Genomic DNA, 21,630 nt, shown 5'->3' with positions numbered 1-21,630 from the left:
GGGGGACCTCAAGGAACAACAAGGAGGGTTAGTGTGGAACACCTACGGGGCCAATACTTTGGGCCATTGGTGTCAGGGAGGGGAGCTGAAATCATTTTCCCAGTTGCAGGCAGAATTTAGTATTCCCAAGGCAGTCTTTTTCAGATATCTTCAAGTAAGGAGTGCTATGAATGTAGGGGGCAAATCCACCAGGTGGGAGGTGGTGGAGGCTCCGTGCAAATCCTTCATTAAACAACTAGCGAAGGGCAAGCGCTTGTCTAAAATGTATCACTATCTACATTCATTTGTTCAGGCTGAGGATTTAAGGGTTCTACGGGAAAAATGGACCAAGGACATCCCCCAGCTAGATGAAACAGGCTGGAGGGTCGCCTTGGATGGCCCACGTCAGGCAACAAACTTAATGCGGACTCAACAGGTCCAATTCAATATTCTGCATAGGACCTATGTAACACCTGTCAGACTTAAAAAATTTGCTGGGGGTGGGTCTGATAGATGCCCGAAATGTGGAGAAGGGGATGCCACTCTCGACCATTTGCTGTGGAGTTGTAAGATGGTTAGCAGGTTTTGGGATGATATAATTGAAACTTTGGTCTTGATTGGTGTCCCTCGAAATGCCCTAAATAAACTGAATTTGGTCCTTGGGATATGGGCAGAAGGGACAGTCCCCCGGGAAATGAAACAGATGGCAAAAAACCTAGCGGCTCTAGCGAAGGTAATTATCGCACGTAGGTGGATGTCCCCTTTGGGACCCCTCCATGGGGAATGGGTTAATTTAGTTAACCAGACTAGTGAACATGAAAAGTACGTGTATGCATCCCGGGGTTCGAGTACTAAATATCTGGGTATATGGGGATATTGGAACCGGTCAGTAGACTATAGGGTCAATATCAGAGAGAGGGAGATTGTATAAGCACTGGTTTAGGGATCAAATTTAAATAATGTAATATTATAGTTGCAGATGTACATATGAGGAGATTTCCTCTCTTACACAGAATAAGGTTTAATAAACTCACTAGTAATAGGGGAAAGAATAGAAGGGGAGGGTAGAGGGGTGGGGGGAAGGTGGGGGCGAGCGGGGTAGGGAAGAAAAAGGAGTGATAAAGGGAAGGAATTTACTTGTTTTCACTGTTATTTCACAAGATATTTCTACAGTAGGCACGTGATTTGAAATAGGTCCACATTTAAGCGCTAGAGGTGACTCTAGTGAAAATTGATGTAGATAGTATATATACACGGAGATGTCTTTGACACTCTAAGATACATTTAGTAATTTTGGAGTACAATTTAATTGATAGCTCAGCAAAATGGGTGTTTTATTTCTTATTTCTTTTTTTTTTTTTTTCCTTTTTCTTCCTTTTTTTTTCATTTTCCTCTTTTTTGGCTGATTTTGTGTGGATATATATAATTCGATATTTAGGATATATACTCTCTGGATTGAGTGACTCTTTGGGTTTAATACGGTATACTACCCAAGGGATAGGGCCGGGACTATAGCTAGTAGGTTTTTTTTTTTTTTTTTTACTGTCAATGGTGGAGTACGGTCTATGAACAAGTGGAGAGGCTTAATAAATAGGCCGTGGGGGCCTGGGTTGGGCTTTTTGGAGAGGAGAATGGACGGGGGGATGGCAAGGGGGCTGTGTGCAATGGGCCAGGGGACATTGTTATAGATAAAGCTGAGTGGTCCTTAAGGTGGGAAATATCTTTTTATGGTTTTTTTTTCTTTTTTTTTTTGGGGAGTTCTGCTGTGAACGTGTTTATGTGTATTTTGTGTTATGTTACATGAGGTACTGTTTTTTAAGTAATGAATTGTGTAAAGTGAGTACTACGTTGGTACTAAATGTAACTGTGTGTTTTGTATTGTTTTATATTGAAAATTAAATAAAAACGTAATTTAAAAAAAAAAAAAAAAAAGAATTTCTAGTTTGCTCTTAAAGTACTACCCAGTTTATCTTAAATGAATCTGACTACGAGGAGAAATGGGACTGAGTGATTGAATTTAGGCAAACGTAGCGGCCTGGCATCACTGAAGACGTATGCTTGCTGGTTTTCACTTGCTTGGGTGATCAGGTAGCAAAATGTAAAAAGTTTCTTATCTAATCGTTACTGAAACGAGTGCACCCTATACCAGGAGAAATGGTTTTTCTTCCCCCTACACAGAATAATGTCCCTTTAAGTGACCTTTGAAGAAATATTTTACCTGCGCATCCAGCAACGTTAAGTACAGATCTGCAGGGGAAGACAAAAACATATGAATTTCATGGTCCGAAATACACTATACAATTGGCACAACCGAGATTGCCTATATCAATCTGTCATACAGCCATATGCGTTAGTAAATAAATGATGACTAGGTGTATCCTTACTCTAAGGACTATGGAGTAGATGTACCATTAGTGGATATGGTAGTGTTCATTCTAGCACCCGCTATCTTTGAAAACCCATGAAGTTCCTCTTCCCTGCCTGGGGTGTCGCTGTCTGCTGTGGTGTTTCTAGCACAGGTCTGGTTTGCATATCAGTGCTGATATACAGACCACACTGTGCTTGAAGCACAACAGCAGACAGTGACACCCCAGGCAAGGAAGAGGAACTGCATGGGTTTTCAAAGATAGCGGGTGCTAGAATGAACACTATATGGGGAGAAGTGGTATCAGCGCTCGCTGCTACGGCCTCTTCCCCATGTATTAGTGTGCTGCAGCTGAAACTGGAACAAAGTCACTTGGAGTGATGAGACCAAAATTGAACTTTTTGGTCACAACCATAAACATTACATTTGGTGAGGAGTCAACAAGGTCTATGAAAAAAGGTACACCATTCCTACTGTGAAACATGGAGGTGGATCGCTGAAGTTTTGGGGATGTGTGAGCTACAAAGGCACTGGAAACTTGGTCAAAATTGATGGCAAGACGAATGCAGCATGTTATCAGAAAATTTGCACTCATCAGCCCGGAAGCTGCGCATGGGACGTACTTGGACGTTCCAACATGACAACGATCCAAAACACAAGGCCAAGTCGACCTGTCATTGGCTACAGCAGAATAAAGTGAAGGTTCTGGAGTGGCCATCTCAGTCTCCTGACCTCAATATCATTGAGGGCGGGATGTATCAATACTCGCATTTCTGTAGTGAAGTGTTGTTCTTTTTTTTCGTGCCTCTTTCGCTGCCGTTTTGCGGAGATTTCCGGGTTATGTATTATTTTTTTTTCCTTTCCCTAGGTCCGCGGTAACGCCGACCTCTGTCGGAATCTGTTCGGGTTTTTTTTTTAGCGCATGCGCAATGAAGTGTATTTTTCCTCTCATGCGCAGATCTGTTAAATCTGTTTTTTCTATGCACTGGACTAGGGGCAGCAGACATTAGAGGAACTTTCCAAACACACAGCCAGCATAGCACTATTTAGCATGATGATAACATGATTATCTGAATGCTATACATAGCGCTATATAGTGCTATGCTGGCTGTGTATATGGGTGATGTGTTTGTGAAGTTCCTCTAATGCCCGCTGGCCAAAAGTCCCTGCCGCTGATGCTTGTGTTAATGTTTTTTATATGTATATCGCCTGCAATACTAGGCAAATTATTCCAAGGCTTAGCTGAGCGCTGCGAATGTTAATACATTATACAGCGCATCAGCTTACATAGGAATCTATTACAGGAACTGCCGCGCCGGAAACTCCGCGATAGTACAAGCCAGCGAAGTTTTTTTGACAACAGAAATGCAAAACTTTATTGATACATACGCCGGACACAATGCGGAGGCGAACGGGGGATGTCAGCGGATACATCCCGCCCTTAGCCACTCTGGGGAGATCGCAAACATGCAGTTCATGCAAGACAGCCCAAGAATTTACAGGAACTGGAGGCTTTTTGCCAAGAGGAATGGGCAGCTTTACCATCTGAGAAAATAAAGAGCCTCATCCACAACTACCACAATACATGGTATTAAGAACTGGGGTTTGTAAACTTTTGATCAGGGTCATTTGGGTAGTTTCTGTTGTCATTATGATTTAAAAAAGAGTAAACACAGTTGTTTGACAATAAATGGCTTCACCCAACCACTAAGCATGAGTGAAAGAAAAGTTTGTGAGTTATCAATCATATTCTCTGAAAAATGGCCAGAAAATCACAAATTCTGCTAGGGTATGTAAACTTATGAGCACAATTGTATGGCCACTCCTGTCCTGCGTCTACAGTATGTGATAATTTATAACATACCCTCCAACATGACCCATTCCATTAGGTACAAAATGCTCTGTTCCTGGACTTCCCTGCCAGTGGCAGTTACAGAGGTGAGCCTGCAGAACAGTCCAATATTCAAAGAGGGGGGTCGGTACTTATGTACTAACTGGGCTGCCGATTTTGAAATCGGGTCCATCGCATCACATCGCATCCGACCATATCGCATGCGATGCGATGCGATGCGATGGACCCGATTTTTCCATAGGATTCAATGTTAAAATGGACTGAGTTCATTTTAACATGGAATTCAATGGGAAAAGGGGTCCTTTTCATACCCCTACTATCCAAGTGGGCATGGAGTTGGATATAAACCTGTGGCGAGCGTAGCGTGGCGAGCGTAGCGAGCCCCGCGAGGGGACACAGAATACCGTCCGCTCGCCACGCTTCGGGCTCGGTGGCTCGCTACGCTTGCCACAGGTTTATATCCAACTCCATGCCCACTTGGATAGTAGGGGTATGAAAAGGACCCCTTTTTCCCATTGAATTCCATGTTAAAATGGACTCAGTCCATTTTAACATTGAATCCTATGGAAAAATCGGGTCATCGCATCGCATGCGATATGGTCGTATGCGATGCGATGCGATATCGCATCGCATCTGATTGTATGCCTTAAGTTAAGGCATACAATCAAAAAAATCGGCAGCCCAGATAATACATAAGTACCGGGGGGTCACATCAATTGTCAGTGAGTCCAGGACAGTGACGTTTGGAGTGGCAGTGGGGGTGGCTCCCCTTTTTGAATATTGGATTGTGCTGCAGCCCCACCTCTGCAACTGCCACTGGTAAGGAAGTCCAGGAACAGAGCATTTTGTACCTAATGGAATAGGCCATGTTGAAGGGTATGTTATAATTAGGCCTACATGGGACCGTTCAGTGATTTCTAATATCCTTATACGGTAGTTCACAGATAATATGAAGTGATATGAGTAATACTGGAGCTGGCAGATTCCTGGTGACACTGTGAATATACAGATGTCCTCTCTATGACCATTACACAGACCGACACCATATCATGTGACACTGAGGTTTGTTCACACAGTAAAATCTACATTATACTTTCCTTATGGTATAATTTATAACAACACATTTATAAGCGCCTTGAGTCCTGTTGGAGAAAGTGTGCTATATAAATAAAACTTACTTACTTATATTGGAGGGATCACTAACTAATTAGCAGGTGGGCTAATGTAGTTTCCATAGAAACAAACCAAGCACCCTCAGGCAGTGGGATCTCATTAGTGGGTTCCCCTGTACACAGAGGCGTAAGTTTGTTACAGTTGCCCGGAGGCAAGATACATACGGAAGCCCTGTAGATCCACAGTTATTACCAGTCTGTGATAAGGCTGTGCTGCTGCGCGGGATGCAGTTTAAATCCCGGCGGTCGGGATCCCAGCGTTCAGAATCCCGATGCTGGAATCCCGACCGCCGAAATCCCGACACTTTCTCCCTCCGTGGGTGTCCTCAACACCCCTGGGGGGAGAATAAATTAGCATGCCGAGCGTAGCGAGGCACCGGGCCCGCTGCGTGGCGAGCGCAGCGAGCCCGCAAGGGGGGGCGATCCACGTCCCCCCCTTGTCGGGATTTCGATGGTCGGGATTCCGGCGTCGGGATTTTGAACGCCGGGATCCCGACCGCCGGGATTTCATACTGAATTCCTGCTGCGCATAGGCAGCCTTATCACACTGTGGATGGAGACAACTTGTGTGGGGCTGTTCTTAGCTCTGTGTGTCAGAGCTCAGCTGGGCTGACAGTCTGGAGAGAAGCCAGCAGCACAATGACAGCAAAGAGTGACTCAACGCCCCGGTGCGTACACGCGGGGGTGATTTTGTACACTATCGTGGGAAATATGGTCGCTAAGCGTCCATATTGCGCATGATGGGAGTGTGCACCGGCGATATATCCCCGGGTGCGCGCTCCCGTTTTTACCCCTGTAGTGATCGCTGGTCGCAGGAACATGCTCCTGCGACCAGCTGATTACCACTGCCGGGCTCCCCTGGCAGTTTCATTTTCATCAGCGACCATCTCTGTTCGCTGATGAACAGGAGAAACTGAGCAATATATTGCTCAGCCATATATCGCTCAGCAATATATCTCCCCCGTGTGTACGGGGCTTTACGCCCCCCAACCACCAGATCAGCTTCCTGCCCGAACTCACCAGGAGCCCCGCCCCCAACAGTTCCTCTCTTCTTCTTCTTCTGATCTTCCTGGTCCCTGCTTCCCCGGGCCGACACCACACAGGAGGGAGAAGGCAAGGCTGTACCTGACATCAACAGCAGAGCATAACACAAAGGTACTCCGTGACCCCTGCAGTCTATCTCTCCCCTGTTGCTGTCTCTTTCAATATCTTTCATGCGGTCTATCACTCTCCCCTGCTGTCTCTCTAACTATGGGCCAGATTCTCTAAGCTTCAAAAGTGATAAAATAGAGAGTGATAAACAGCCAGCCAATCAGCTCCTGCCTGACATTTTTCAAACACAGTCTGTGACATGGCAGGTAGGAGCTGATTGGCTGTTTATCACTCTCTATATTATCACTTTTGAAGCTTAGAGAATCTGGCCCCATCTCCTCTATTGTCTCTCTCACTAACTCCCCTGCAGTCTCTCTCACTCCCCCCTCTTCCCTTCTGTCTCAGTCACAATCTCCCCTGCTGTCTCTCTCATTAACTCCTATGTGGCCTCTCTTAGGGGCGCATTTATCATTATAAAGCAATGCCGGCATGATGACATCGCCGGGCATCGCATTGCGGTATCATCTGATACCGCAGGGATTTATCATTATGGGGGCACAGGGACAGGGCTCCGAAAGGAGCCCGTCCCTTCGAAGCCCTGACCCGGAAGCTGGGGGGGTCTGCGCATGCGCGGTGATGCGCTGACCCCCGCCGACCCCTCTTACCGCACTGCCCTGCTCGGGCAGTGCGATGTGTAGCCATAGGCTACAATGGGCTATCGCCATATTAGAATGGCGATAGCCCAGGGCTACGATGCCGGGCTGCACTCTGTGTATTCATTGGGCAGTTTCGCATCCCCCATAGAAACCTATGGGTGATGCGGCCGGCGTGGCGCTGCAGGGGGGGATCGCAGTAGGGATCGGAGATTCCTGCTGCGGTCCCCCTTTAATACATTTGGGGATACTAAATATTTGCGGTTAACCCCCCGAAAACAGATGTTTTCTGGGATTTAGCCGCAAATATTGCTTGATAAATGCGGCCCTTGATCTGTCCCGGGCTTTCTCTCTCACCCTCTCCTATGCTGTGTCTCTCAATAACATGCGCATGGGTCTTGGCCGCAATTCAATTGGCATTAAGCATGTAAGGGGCATTATGTATGTAAGGTGCATTGTGTGTAAATGGCACTACAGGGGGTATTATATGTGTAAGCCAGTGGTGTAACTATATGGTGCAGGGGATGCAGCTGCTATGGGGCCCGGCAGCTTGACCCTGCACCCTCTTGATTTTTTACAGGTATTTTTTAAAATATTGCCGTTGACCCGCAACACCCCCCTCCTGTTCAGCGGCAACTGGCGCACAAGCGATCCACTGCTACTGCTGCCTGGGTCAGAGCCAGGGCCGTACCTCAACCCTTAGCCGCTGTCAGCGCCATTGAGAAGCAGTAGCACACAAAGAATCATCCGATGCTGCTTCAGAGGAAACGTGGATTGATCCACTACTTCTGAAGCCGGGTCCAGCACGCAGTCATGCCACTGCCGCTATCCTGTGAACCGACACCCCTCTCCCCATCAGCAGCTACTGGAGCAAGTGGCACTCAAGTGATCTGCCAGGCACATGCTGGTCCTCTACTGCCGGAGCAGGGGATAGCACGCCTGGCGATTCAACCACTAGAGTGCTGGTGACAGGATCCGGGATACAGGGGTCTCACCAATGGCAAGGCAGGCTTGGGTAGGGAAGAAACAAAGTGATGCTGCCCTGTCAACTCTTTTGAAATCACTGGTCCCCCCTCCTCTTTGTCTCGCTAAACCTCCTCTCACCTCTCCCCCACTTCTCTCTATCCCCCTTCCTCTCTCTCTCTCACTCCCTCTCAACCCCCCCACCCGCTGTTTTTTCCTATATTTTTCTCCCCCCAGCTCTCATAATAACTCTCTCCTCCCTTTCTCTCTCTTTTACCTCTATCTGTCTCTTCCCCCTGCCTTCTCACGTCTCTCTTTGGGCAGAGTGTTATCAGGGTTTTTACCCACATTCTCGTATGTGCTAAACAGCGGTGTAGCTAGGAGCCATGGTGCCCGGAGCAAGGGCATATTTCATGCCCCCCCTCGGTAATGAATTGGGGGCGTGGCTAACATGTGTTGGCATGTTACATTTGAAAAGAAAAAAGTAAAAAATAAGACACTATATAAGACACTGTGACGGAATCTGCTGCACTATATAAGACGCTGTAAAGGAATCTGCTGAGCTATATAAGACACTGTGACGTAATCTGCTGCCCTATATAAGACACTGTAACAGAATCTGCTGCGCTATATAAGATGCTGTAACGGAATCTGCTGAGCTATATAAGACACTGTAACGGAATCTGCTGCACTAAATAAGACGCTGTAACGGAATCTGCTGCGCTATATAAGACACTGTAACAGAATCTGCTGCGCTATATAAGATGCTGTAACGGAATCTGCTGAGCTATATAAGACACTGTAACGGAATCTGCTGCACTAAATAAGACGCTGTAACGGAATCTGCTGCGCTATATAAGACACTGTAACGGAATCTGCTGCACTATAAAAGACACTGTAACGGAATCTGCTGCACTATATAAGACGCTGTAAAGGAATCTGCTGAGCTATATAAGACACTGTGACGTAATCTGCAGCGCTATATAAGACACTGTAACGGAATCTGCTGCGCTATATAAGACGCTGTAACGGAATCTACTGCTCTATATAAAACGCTGTAACGGAATCTGTTGCGCTATATAAGACACTGTAACGGAATCTGCTGCACTATAAAAGACACTGTGACGGAATCTGCTGCCCTATATAAGACGCTGTAACGGAATCTGCTGCGCTATATAAGACACTGTGATGGAACCTGCTGCGCTATATAAGACACTGTAACTGAATCTGGTGCACTATATAACATGCTGACAGCTGTAAATAAATAAATATATATACATATAAAGATATATACAGCACAGCAGGCCAGGGCAGCAGCAGAAAACATTCTTTAGCTGTAAAAAATAATAATAATCAATCCACCTTGAATAATGGGATAAGTTACAGGGTGGCACGGGCGGCAGCAAAACACCTTCTCCTCCAGGCTACAGCCAGTGCTTGGGAAGGCTGATGATGCTGCTGTAGCCAGAGAGGAGGGAGGGAGTCAGAGACAGGTGACTCTGGCTGGGAGGAGTCTGTACAGTGTCACTGCTGCTACGCTGCGCTGCCCGGAAGCCGGACCGGGCAGCAGCAGCACTTCAGAGAGAGGAGGAGGACATAGGTCGGAGTGACTGTCAGCCCGCCGCCCGGCCTCACCGCCCATGACGCTTGGCGGCAGGGACCGGGCGAGCAGGGCAGGCGCGGGCAGGGAAGCCGCCGGCGCTGAGCACGCTGCATGTGATGCTTGTTTCATACACTTGCAGTGTCATTTGCGGAGGGGGGGGGGGGGGGGGGCGGGCCAGCGGCGCCATTTGACCAATCGCCGCCCAGAGCATGAGCTCCGGTGGCTCCGCCCTCCCTACGCCTCTGGTGCTAAAACCCACACGCCAGGTTACCGGTGCCCAATAGAAGCTTATGGACTTCTATTCGCAAACCCAACTACCCGGCACTGCCCCTAACATCGCTGACTGCTCTTTGCGATAATACTCACATATCTTAGTGCATATGCGATTATTATCGATGCGTTAGCTGGCGAGGTGCGTTGAAGTGGGGCAGCGGATATTAGTGCACCCCCCCTTTATTACTGCCTTCCCATAGTCTCTCTCTCTCCTCCCTACCTCATTCCCCACACTTCCGCTCTCTCTTTTTCTTTCCTCCCCCTAACTCAGACAGTCTGTCCCTGTCTCTCCTGGCTTTAGTGCATTAGAAATAGTGGTGTTTTTACCGCATTTCTACTTTAGTACATTCCGGCCGTTGTCTCTCATCTCCCATCACTCTTTATTCCTTTCTTCTGTCCACCAATGGGTCATTGTAGTGACAATGGGGGGCCTTTCAAAATGTTGCTATGGGGCCCACAAAATTCTAGTTATGCCCCTGGTGTAAGCGGCACTGCAGGGGACATTATGAGTGTCCTCACAGGGGGTGCAAAATATATAATTACGCTACTGCAGGAACACTGGTTCCACCAGGAGAACATGCATCTTTTGCCATGAAACTCCTGGCATAATATGTAATGGGCATTACCGTATGTGGTATTACATGTACTTGGCATTACAGTGTGTTTTTATCACGTGCACTGGGCATTGCTGTGTGTGTAATATAACCTGTACTGGGCATTACGGTTTGTGGTATAATGTGTAACGCACATTAAGGTGTGTGGTATACTGTGTACTCAGCATTACGGTGTGTGGTATAACGTGTAATGGGCATTAGGGTGTGTGTTACAACGTGTAATGGCACAATGTGTAATGGCTATTACGGTTTGTGGAATAATGTGTAATGGGCATCACGGTTTGTGGTATAATGTGTAATGGGCATTACGGTGTGTGCATAATATGTAATGGGCAGTACATGGGCATAATGTGTAATGGGCATGCCTTTTTAATTACTAGGGCACACCCCTTGCAATTAGGCTCCACCTATTTTACAATTTTGTGCCGCCGTGAGGCCACTTCCAGATATTTTCCAGTGCCACTTTTGATCCCCAATCCGCCCCTGCTTGGTGGCCTAGTGGTGACTTATTTGGATAGGTGACTCTGGCCAGGGGGCAGCTGATGAGGACTTCCATTTACTACTGCCACGCTTCCAGTGGTGAGAATCTCTAACCCCTAACCCTCCCATAGACCAACCTACCACTTCCCCTAGTGCCTAACCCTAACTCTACTCCTCCCATACCCCAACTCTATCCCTAGTGCCTAATCCTGTCTTTTTCCCTCCTATAGACTTACCCCGACCCTCCCCCTGGTGCCTAACCCTAACCTCCTCTCTGATACCCTAACCCTAACTGTACTATAGTGCCTAACCTTCATCCTCCAAGTCCTGCTATTAGTTTATAAGGCTGGGCTATATTAAACAAGGTTTTGCCATGCTACAGCTGCTAGCTGGAAATCCTTCTCAGATGAGAAAGAGGTTAGAGGTTCCTCTAAATATATTTATTTTATGGAACATATCTCACCATCCATTCCTCGTGGGAACTTGTTGGAGCATGCTGGGGGAGAACGTATGGCAGCACAAGGTAGGGACACCCTGCGGTCAGGTATTGGGAGAGGCAATGCAGGCTTGCTGAATGGGATGGTTCTGGACTGCTTCGGAGCTGCAACAGAAGAAAAGACATGTGTTAGTAAAATCAACAATTCATTCATTCCAGTTATGTATTTTTCTAGCAACGTACACACACTTCTTATTCTGCTTTTCTACACCCTAAATATCTTTAAGGTCCTTACACTAACACCAGGATTTCCCCAGACCAGCTCCGTTAGGAGCTGATTGTCTGGTACTTTACTGTATGTAAATCCACTTAATCTCTTCATAGTGTTTAATACCTAGGCCACATATCTTCATCCACTTTGTCTCTCTCCAAGGTTTAGTGTATATACCCCTTTATCACTCTCAAATATTTGAGAAATCTCCTCCAAACACCAATAACCATGGAGAAAACATTCCACCTCTGGCAAATCCACAATGGTCTCACCCCCCAGTACCTGAATGGAAGTCACGACATATAGGTGGCTCAGGTAGTCTCTGTTGCCTGTGACTCTGAGGACAAAAACATAAGCAGGGTCATAAAACCAACCTACAACAACCATCAATGGTAGTTCAACATCACATGGAAAATGTCTAATTAAAGTATGCGCATGCGAGGGCGGGCTGCGTTAAGCCGCTCACTAAGCAGTGAATGGCCACTGATTAGCAAGCGGTACTGAATAACTCCCTGGGACCTATGCAGAGCTGACCACATGCCCTGCGTTACTGGTCCGGCATTGTGTGCACAGGGCTAATCTCATGCTATTGCCCATATGCATCTCTGCATCCATTTGCTTGTTGTCACAGCTATCTTCAGAATCAGTGCACCAGCATTACCTCTGCAAGAGATGTATCAACAGCTCAACGTAGGTCTACAATGGCCTAATCCAGTGGTGTAACTATGGTGTGGCAGCCCCAGATGTGGCTTGGGGGAGCCAGCAGTCTCGGGACGCACTGAAAAATACCTGCTGTCCTTTGCGATTACACAGTTTGCTGTCACTTAGTAGTAGTGGCGACGGTGGCTGTGTCCTGCAGCTGCGTACCGCCCCCCTCCACAGTCTACTCGCCTCCTCTGCACCTGGGGGCAGCCGATGTCATTACCCGCACACACTTCCGCTAGTATCCCCAGTCGGTCCTTTGAAGCTGAGGCTGGTGAAGGAAGGCTACAGTATGTCAGCGGACGGGATGTCCTCCCTGTTACGCCACATGGGCACACGTCACTCCTGAGGAGCTGCAGCACTACACATGGCGGCGCACAGTGGCCCAGGTAACCAGTCTGCACCATTGTCATGTTTTACTAAAGAGGGTGGAGCCAAATTTATAGTTACGCCACTGGCCTAATCACCTGGTATAACTACACAGTATACTGACCTACATGTCTGCACGGGGTGGGTTTTAACTTTGGTGGGGTGGTGACTGTCTGATCGCTGGGCTCCACTAATTCGCCCATCAGCTATCAGTTCTGAATCCTGGCCCTATGTTGTGAGCATTCTCCAACTGTTTCATAGCAGATCTAGTCTTCAAAGCGACTTCTATTTTAGGTTCAGTGTCCATCTGACTTGCTAACTTGCTATTCCTCAGCAGCTGCCAGGCCAGGGTCATATGGTCAAATATATCCTCTCTAGATAGACAAGGTTGTCATTGAGCAGTCACAGTCAGGCCCTGTTGTATCTAAGTAAATGGTCTTGGCTGGATTCCGCTACTAAACGATGAATGATGCAATATTAGAGTGGGGGTCATAGGTCAGACACAGAAGGAACCAAATACTGAAATGTGCATTCCAGAGAATTTGTTCTTAGGAGGCCCCCACACCTCTCCCTGGCCCGCTCCATCTGCCAAATGGTTGGCAAAATGCATTAAGCACTGTGCGAAGTGCCATTGCTATTCTTAACTCCTTGAGATGTTATTTATAAATAGGATGTGTTTTGTTTGAAAGGCGGATTTTTGATTGGTAGCCAATTAAATATATTTATTTTATGTTAATCAAGAATAACATTGCACACAAAAAATAAATAAACACTTGTGATGTAGATTTCCCTTGACCAATCATATACATTTAACGCATCCCAGTGTTCAAAGGGGAGGGGTGGGGGTGGGGGTTGGTATCGAAACCTATTCGCTGCTGTGCCAATTTGCAAGACAAAACCAACTGTCTATTCTGATCGCTAGTTGTTTTCAAGCTGATTGACAGAAAGCTGGCATTTCTGGGAGTGTCAGGAGAACGGAAGACATTCCCAAGCCTTTTCAGGTAGGGTTTGTCACGTCAGTTCCAGGCTTGATCAGCCTGTGCCTATGACACAGGCTAGGTAGGTTCTGGGTTAAATCCCATACACACTAGCTGAGGGTGGCCGCGTCTTATATAGTTAACCATGTCAGCAGAGCCGTGGACCGTGGATTGTGCATCCATGATGAAGGACATCGGTCACCAATATCATTCATTGACATCACCAGGGCCCGCTAAACAGGTTGCTTGGTTATATTAGCAAACTGACCTGCATGTTCGGTAGATATCATTCATCGGGAGCAAGCATTGTAAATGATATTGAGTGTACACACTAGATGATATTGTGCAGTGGCATTACTATAAAATGTGCGCCGCCGTCTCCTCTAGTATTCTCAAAAAATGTCTGCTGTAAGGGGGCAGCCATTTTTTGTAGGCTATCTTTCATTAGCAGGAGCCAGCCAGGAGGAGAGCTGGGACCGCAGACAAGTCGATCTGCGGGTCCCGGTGGAGAGATAAGGTTGATCCTGGCAGTGCAGCGCATTGATAGCCCCGCAGACCCCCGGTGCCCCCCATTTAATCAGCGCTTCCCCATGACTGTGGGGTCTGCGGGGCTATTGTTATGCCACTGATATTGTGAAAGAAATTGTTCAGAAAACCCTTAAATAATTATTATTTTCTTCATAAAAGTGACAAACTAGTTATAACTATGCCCCCTTGTGGTCATATTACAGTAGACAAATAAAAATCCTGCATTGGTTAATTCATCCAAGTCATATGAGTGTGGGATAAAAGATATACAGTATTTATGTCGACAGTCAACACCAAATTGTCGACATGCATGATTAGACCAAAAGGTTACAAAAGGATAACAGATAAAAGGTTAATGGTGGTTAAGGTTATCAGGCAGAAAAGCTCAACAGGGTAAAAAAGTAGACAATGGTCAACACACACACACACACACACACACACACACATACACACATGCACAGGGCCTTATTCTAGTTCACTCTTTCTGACAAAATCCTTCTTAGATGGACAAAACCATGTGCACTGCAGGGGGGCAGATGTAACTTGTGCAGAGAGAATTAGATTTGGGTGGGGTTTTACTTTAAAGTGAGATCTATATTGCAGTGTAAAAATAAAGCAGTTTTAAAGGGATGAGGTGGCAACCCTAATGAGCAGGCAGCTGGCATCCGGCTATGTCATATGTCCGCCCCCCACACGTGCATCACGGCCGCATTACCATACGTACGCCCAGCGTTTTCATGGCAACGCCCATGAAACGCGGGGCGTACACATATGGTAATGAGTAAATGAGCCCAAACAGCCCTTCACGCCCCTCTTCTCCCCCCTGTATACATACAGTCAGTACATATAGCTCTACTTATATGCTTTTCTGATAATACATCCCTGGTACCCTGATAATTCAGGGTCCTGTCCCCTGCCGTAACTGTCTTGTAACCATGTAATTGTCCTAAATTGCCTTGTACTGTAATTCATTATTTTTCTTGTTTTTGTGCTCAGCTATGTATTGTCAGGCGCAGCGGAACCCTTGTGGCACCATATAAATAAATGATAATAATAATAATATTACACAAAGACATTGAACAGGTTTACTGCTGTATGTTTGTTTGCAGGAAATAGTGCTAAATTGCAGAGATTGCTGGGAGCTGTAGTATTATCACTTACCTGCTCAGCCCTGCCCACAATGGGAGGTCTCTGTAGAACAGGCCCACTCACCTGGCGACCTAGGCAGAAATTATTCCAATAAAGTAATTAAAAACAAAATGAAGCTTACTTGCCACATTCACCCAAATGCTGGCCAGAGGAGGCCAGTTGCTTGCTTTTTTATTTTGCAACTGGCTAGTGGGGTCAATGGGCATTTGTGAAACAGGCATTACCAGGGGGTGAAATTGGGACTTTCTAGAGCAGGGGTAGCCAACTCCAGTCCTCCAGAGCTACCAACAGTTAATGTTTTCCAGGTCTCCTCACAGAATCACAAGTGAAGTAATTAGCTCCAATTGTGGATCATTTATAATGTGTCAGTGAGTAATGAATACACCTGTGCCCCAGCTAGGTGATATAGAAAATATGAACTGTTGGTAGCTTTCGAGGACTGGAGTTGGCTACCACTGGTCTAGAGTCATCAGGCTCTCCAACATGAAGGGGACAATTACCTAATTGGGGGGGGGGGGTTCCCAAATTTGCCACTGGATTGATCCATACAAATTTCTGGAGGTAAATGACTTGTGATTTAAAGCCAGCTACTTTTGCACAGAGGAGAAGCACACAACTGTATAGAGGTGCATTACTGCAAATATACCATGCAGCACACATTTGTATACCTAAATAGACACTGTGATTGTCCTGGGGTGTCCACACATATTGGGTGGCCCTACTCCGCAGATCGCAGGGGGGTGGCTCATACAAGTCATCCTCCTCCTCTTCTTCCTGATAAACAAAGGAGAAAACTGTAACTGTCTAGCAGCAGTAATTCTGGAGTTATGGATGAAGACATACTGACACTTACCTCTGGATTATTATTCTCTGGAAAAAGATAGAGAACACAAATCAGCGCATATCCTATATAATAACAGGCTTTTGCTGCTCCTCTCCTCTATGGGAGGAATTAAAGTGTTTTGCAAGAGCTGGTGGCCACTAGATGGCACCCGATGGAGCAATTTAAGTGTTGTTCCTTTCAGACGCTGTTATGTTACTGTTATATGGTTCTGTCATTGTGACGGGCTAGTAACTAGTAATGTAATGACCACATACAGACTGTTACCTACTCGGCATCTCTCTGTCCTATTTCATTACGCTGATATGTGCAGAATTATACTGATATGTGCAGTGTGCAGAAATGGATGATCTCGCCCAACTTGTGGGACATATACTGATTCTTCTCATAGAAACTTATAAGTAACCAAATGATGGCAAATGGTGATAATGAAGGTGTTACATCTGCACTGGAATTTGATGCGGTGCACCAGAACCAGTGGCCAGTACACGTGTGGGCGTCCTTCCTCCCCAGGTGATGGCACCACACAGGAGGTTATGGGAGATGTCATTAAATCCAGTTTCCTCTTAAGAGGAATAAACCTGTAGGACTCAAAAATGAGTTGGTTTCAGGGGAGGATTGGCATGAAAAGAACCAGGGAAGATCCCCGGTGGACTGGAACCCCTGTCGGTACCACATACTGTATACAATGTCCAATGTCCACATACTGTATAAAGGTGCTACTTTAAAAAAAAAAAATCAGGGTCACTATACATTCCCAATCTGCCCTTGACATCAGGGAAGGGCATTGCTGTGGAATTAGCATAAAGTTGAACACGCATCTGCAGGAAAAGACACAAGGATGGCTGCAACTGTTTCCAACACAGGGGAAGATTTATTAAGCTTGGTGAAGTGATAAAGTGTCTGTTTTTTATCACCGGCCAATCAGCTCCTACCTGTCATTTTTCAAACCAAGCCTGTAACTTCACAGGTAGGAGCTGATTGGCCGGAGATAAAAACCAGACAGTTTATCACTTCACCGAGCTTAATAAATCAGCCCCTCGGAATCATGCCCTATGAGGAGGGATCCCAGCCCTTCAATCAGAATCAGCTTTATTGGCCAGGTATACTTGCGTATACTAGGAATTTGTTTTTGGTTTGCTGTGCAGCAGCCAGGTGGGTAACAAGTAAACAGCATACAGTATAAACAATAAACAATATAAACAGGTGGGGGAACATGTACAGTCATAGTTATTCCGAGGAGACACCGTGTTAGATTATGTGCAAAGGGTTATGGCGTGACTAGACAGTGAGGTTCATGTGTCAACAGGTGAACCGCTTGAGGGAAGAAACTTTTTTGGCTTCTGGTGGACCTGGTGGGAATAGCCCTGTAGAGTCTGCCTGATGGCAGCAGGTTAAACAAGCCATGGCCAGGATGTAGTTGGTCCATGACTCTCTTCGTTGCCAGCTTTTTTGCTCTGGACAGGTACAGGTCCTGGACAGAGGGAAGGTCCGTCCGATTATCGTCTCCGCAGTTCTGACTACCTTTTGGAGTCTGCATTTGTCTCTCTCGCTGGCGGAGCTGTACCAGACCAGTATTGAGGAGCACAGAACAGACTCCACAATCGTGGAGTAGAAGAGGAGCAGATGCTTCTGTGGGATGTTGAACTTCCTCAGTTGCCTAAAGAAGAATAGCCTCTGCTGTGCTTTTCTAACAATAGTATCAGTGTTGAGCCCCTATTTAAGGTCTCGGGAGATTGTAGTTCCTAGGAACTTGAAGGAGTCCACTAGCGACACCACACTGTCAGCAATTGTTAGCGGAGGAACACCAACAGCCTTCTTCCTAACGTCCACTACCACTACTCAATGGTTTTGAGTGGGTTGAGCTCTAGATAGTTGCTGCTGCACCAACGGGCCAATCAGTCCACTTCTTGTCTGTAGGCCGATTCGTCCCCCTTGATAAGGCCAATGACGGTAGTGTCATCGGCGAATTTGATTATCTTTACTGATTGCGCCTCTGAGATGCAGTCATTGGTGTACAGGGAGAAGAGCAGGGATGAGAGTACACTGCCCTGGGGGGCTCCTGTGCTGATGGACCGCACTTGGGAGGTGAATTTCCCCGCTTTCAAAACTTGTTTTCTATCATTCAGAAAGTCCACAATCCAAGAACACGTAGCTTCAGGGACTCCTAGGCGGACTAGTTTGGGGTGGAGGACGTTAGGGATGATTGTGTTGAAAGCCGAGCTGAAGTCGACAAACCGGACCCTTGCATAGGTACCAGGCATATCCAAGTGCTGCAGAATGTAGTGCAGGCCTAGGTTGACTGCATCCTCAACACATCGATTCATTCGGTAGCCGAACTGGAGGGGGTCTAGCTGGTGGCCAGTCACAGCTTTCAGGTGGTTCAGTACCAGGCGCTCAAATGTTTTCTTGATCACAGACGTCAGAGCTATCGGCTGGTAGTCGTTCAGATTTGTAATAGTAGATTTCTTGGGGACCATAACAATAGTGGAACTTTTGAGGCAGAAGGGAACCTTGCGAAGCTCCAGTGATTTGTTGAAGATCCTGGTGACTATGTGGGCAAGTTGACCCGCACATACTCTCAGGGCAGATGGTGACACCCCATCAGGACCTGGTGCTATCCTTGGTTTGGCCCTCTTGAACATCTCCTCCACCTCTACTTGGATGACCTGGAGTGACTGGAGTTCACTGTCGACATTTGGGGCAGCACAGAGGGTATGGTTCGGTTCACAGTGGACTACTTTTTCAGGCCTGTAATAGAAGTTGTTCAGCTCATCAGCTAGGTCTCGGTACATGATGGTGGGTTTGGGTGTTTTCTTGTAGCTGGTTATAGCTTGCATACCTTTCCACACAGATACAGGGTCATTAGTGGACAGGTTATTTGTGAGCTTGTCAGAGAACCGCTTTTTTGCTACTGTAGCCTGATTTCTTTTGTTAGGGAGTTACTGGATCGGTTGTATTGTGCTCTGTCACCACTGCTGAAGGCCTCCTCTTTGGCCGCACCCCCTCAACAGACCCTGCCTCCAAATTTCCCAGGGAGGACGAGAACAAGAAAAGAATTAGCCATAGAACCCATGTTTTCATCAGGTTTTTGGAAATAAATTGTAATTGTATACTACTATCTTTCCATGCCAGTCCCAGACAAATTATATTTAACTCAAAAGTGAGTTTATATTCTTTTTTTATTCTACCTTTGTATATTTGATTGATTTTGGAAATATCCCTGTCATTTATGTGAGCACCGTATAATTTCTGTATACTGTATGTAAATTAAATCCCAATGTAATACATTTTCCATTAAGTAATCCTAACAAACCCAGAAGAGAATGGTTGCTAAGTGACGCTAACCCATATTAGGAAGATTAGGACAGATTAACGTTTTCCTTGCCAGGCAGTCTGGTGTATGTCAGAACTATGCCCTGAATAACAGCCTGTGTGTGATCTTCACAACACAACTCTGCATTGGGGGCCTGATTCAGTATGGCACACTAAGCAGCATACGCTGGAAGGGGATGTACATAAACACATCCTCTCACATACGGCCAAAGGGGAGAGAAATCATTTGGTGGCTGCCACCCCCTACAAACCTCTGGCCCTCCCTCTCCGCAGCGAACGGCCCGGCCAGTGTGTAACTCGCCAAAGCCATTTGCTGCCGCGTCGTTTTGCACATGCGCAGAAATGGGGCTGGGGGCAGAATTCGGATTCGCAACGAGTGATTCTGAATTGGCCCCTGAACCCACTCCTTTTGGGTGGGATGCAGTAACATCCGCAGCCCCTCTCCGCCGCACATCGCCGGCTAGTGCATAGATAATTATGGCATGTGCACTAACATATGCAATAATTATTGCAAAGGACAGCTCTTGCGTTAAGAGCTGTCCTTTGCGATGTGCCTGGCAATGTGGCAGCAGGTCCCTGGCGGCTCCCCCAGGTGGCTCCTCCCCCTTCCCCGCCGGCCGGCTAATGATCCAGCAGCTGCTGCGGGCTCTGCCTCCTCCTCCTTCTCCCTGTACCCCAAATGGGCTGTAGGGGCTAGGGAGGAGGAGGTCACAGGTCCAAGCAACACAGCAGTGTGTTGCCCAGACTCAGGTGAGGGGTGGCGATACCACCAGACAGGGGCGGATCCAGGATAAAATGACAGGGGGGGCACCATGATAAAAAAGGGTTTGGGTGGGGGATGGGCGGTGTTAGTGGTGCCAGTGTACATGCTAAGAGAGCGGCAGGAGAGGGTCGGAATGGAATAAAAAATAGGCCCTGGCATTTAAAGTACGCAGGCCCACCATGGCGACAAAAGTGAAGGATGTAGTTGTGCGCGCGCCGAAGGCGCGCTCAGGAGAAGGGTGTGTGGCCACTCCGCGTGTCACAACTGAAGGGCTGGATGAAGTCGTGTGGTGTGTAGCAACCGGAGACGGACCAGAGGAGGAAGGATTAAATCGTGCAGGTTTAATAATAGAATTCATAAATAGAACAATACACGCTTGAATACTTTGTTAAGTGGCAGTTAGCAGTAATAAGAATTGAGCCGGCACGGCACTTTGTTAAAGAAGAAAAAGTTCATTTAAACAATGACAGTTCAAGCACTGCGGACTGCAGGTTGGGGTCTTGGGAAATGAAGAAATCCGGAAAGAGAATGTACTTGATGGTAATGAGGGATCCTTGAAGACTGAAAGAAGATGGATGATGACAGAAGAATGGGAAGTTGCTTGGAAGCAGACACCTTGAAGAGCTTAGGCCAGGAAGCTCAGGGATGCAGGCAGAGACCAGGCTGTGGAGAGATCTGGCAGCGATGGGGTTAAGCTGAATCGAGACCAACACAGAGCACTGAAGCAAGGCACCAAGTCAGGAGAGGTGAGTCAGAGAGCCGGAGTCAGCTGGGAGCTGTGAACGCCTCTGGAGACTCTTTGTACTGACACTGAACAGGCCTAGGCAGATCCCCTATATCCCTAGAGGGCGGCTGCCATTGGCTGTCAGGTCAGTATGGGCGGAAACCTCAGACAAGGACCAATCTGCTATTTGCCCTTAATCAAGATGGCGACGCCGGCCTCCCGGCGCCCCTACAGCACATACCGCTACACTTGCTGGCGTCCCACGCTGCCTGCTGCCCACCAGACTGCCGCTGCCTGCTGCCGCTGACCTGGAGACCACTACACGCTAGCCGACGGCGGGCGCGAACGGGTGAGTAGTAAGCCCGCCGCACACCGCCGCGGCTGCGTGTGACAGTACCCCCCCCTTTCTGGGTGACCCCAGGGCACCTACGCACCTTGTGTGGATTTCTTTGAAAGAACTGTCTCACCAGACGAGGAGCATGAAGATC

General features: G+C 47.2%; 1 protein-coding gene across 1 annotated transcript in view; it reads right to left on the bottom strand.

Annotated features, from left to right (window-relative positions):
- Positions 1-21,630, bottom strand: part of SH2D6 (SH2 domain containing 6) — a 63,365-nt gene that overhangs the window by 17,444 nt on the left and 24,291 nt on the right. The window contains exons 4-9 of the mRNA XM_083179809.1: positions 16,332-16,348; positions 16,147-16,252; positions 15,491-15,549; positions 12,036-12,090; positions 11,510-11,647; positions 2,198-2,226 (exon numbers count right to left, since the gene is read on the bottom strand). Coding sequence (XP_083035935.1) covers positions 2,198-2,226; positions 11,510-11,647; positions 12,036-12,090; positions 15,491-15,549; positions 16,147-16,252; positions 16,332-16,348 — 404 coding nt within the window. The remainder of the gene's footprint in view (positions 1-2,197; positions 2,227-11,509; positions 11,648-12,035; positions 12,091-15,490; positions 15,550-16,146; positions 16,253-16,331; positions 16,349-21,630) is intronic.

This window comes from Crinia signifera, chromosome 4, assembly GCF_055691185.1.
Source record: "Crinia signifera chromosome 4, ASM5569118v1, whole genome shotgun sequence".
In the NCBI taxonomy this organism is placed as follows: Eukaryota; Metazoa; Chordata; class Amphibia; order Anura; family Myobatrachidae; genus Crinia; species Crinia signifera.
The sequence above is the reverse complement of the archived record's forward strand: the minus strand, read 5'-3'. Positions and strand labels throughout refer to the sequence as shown.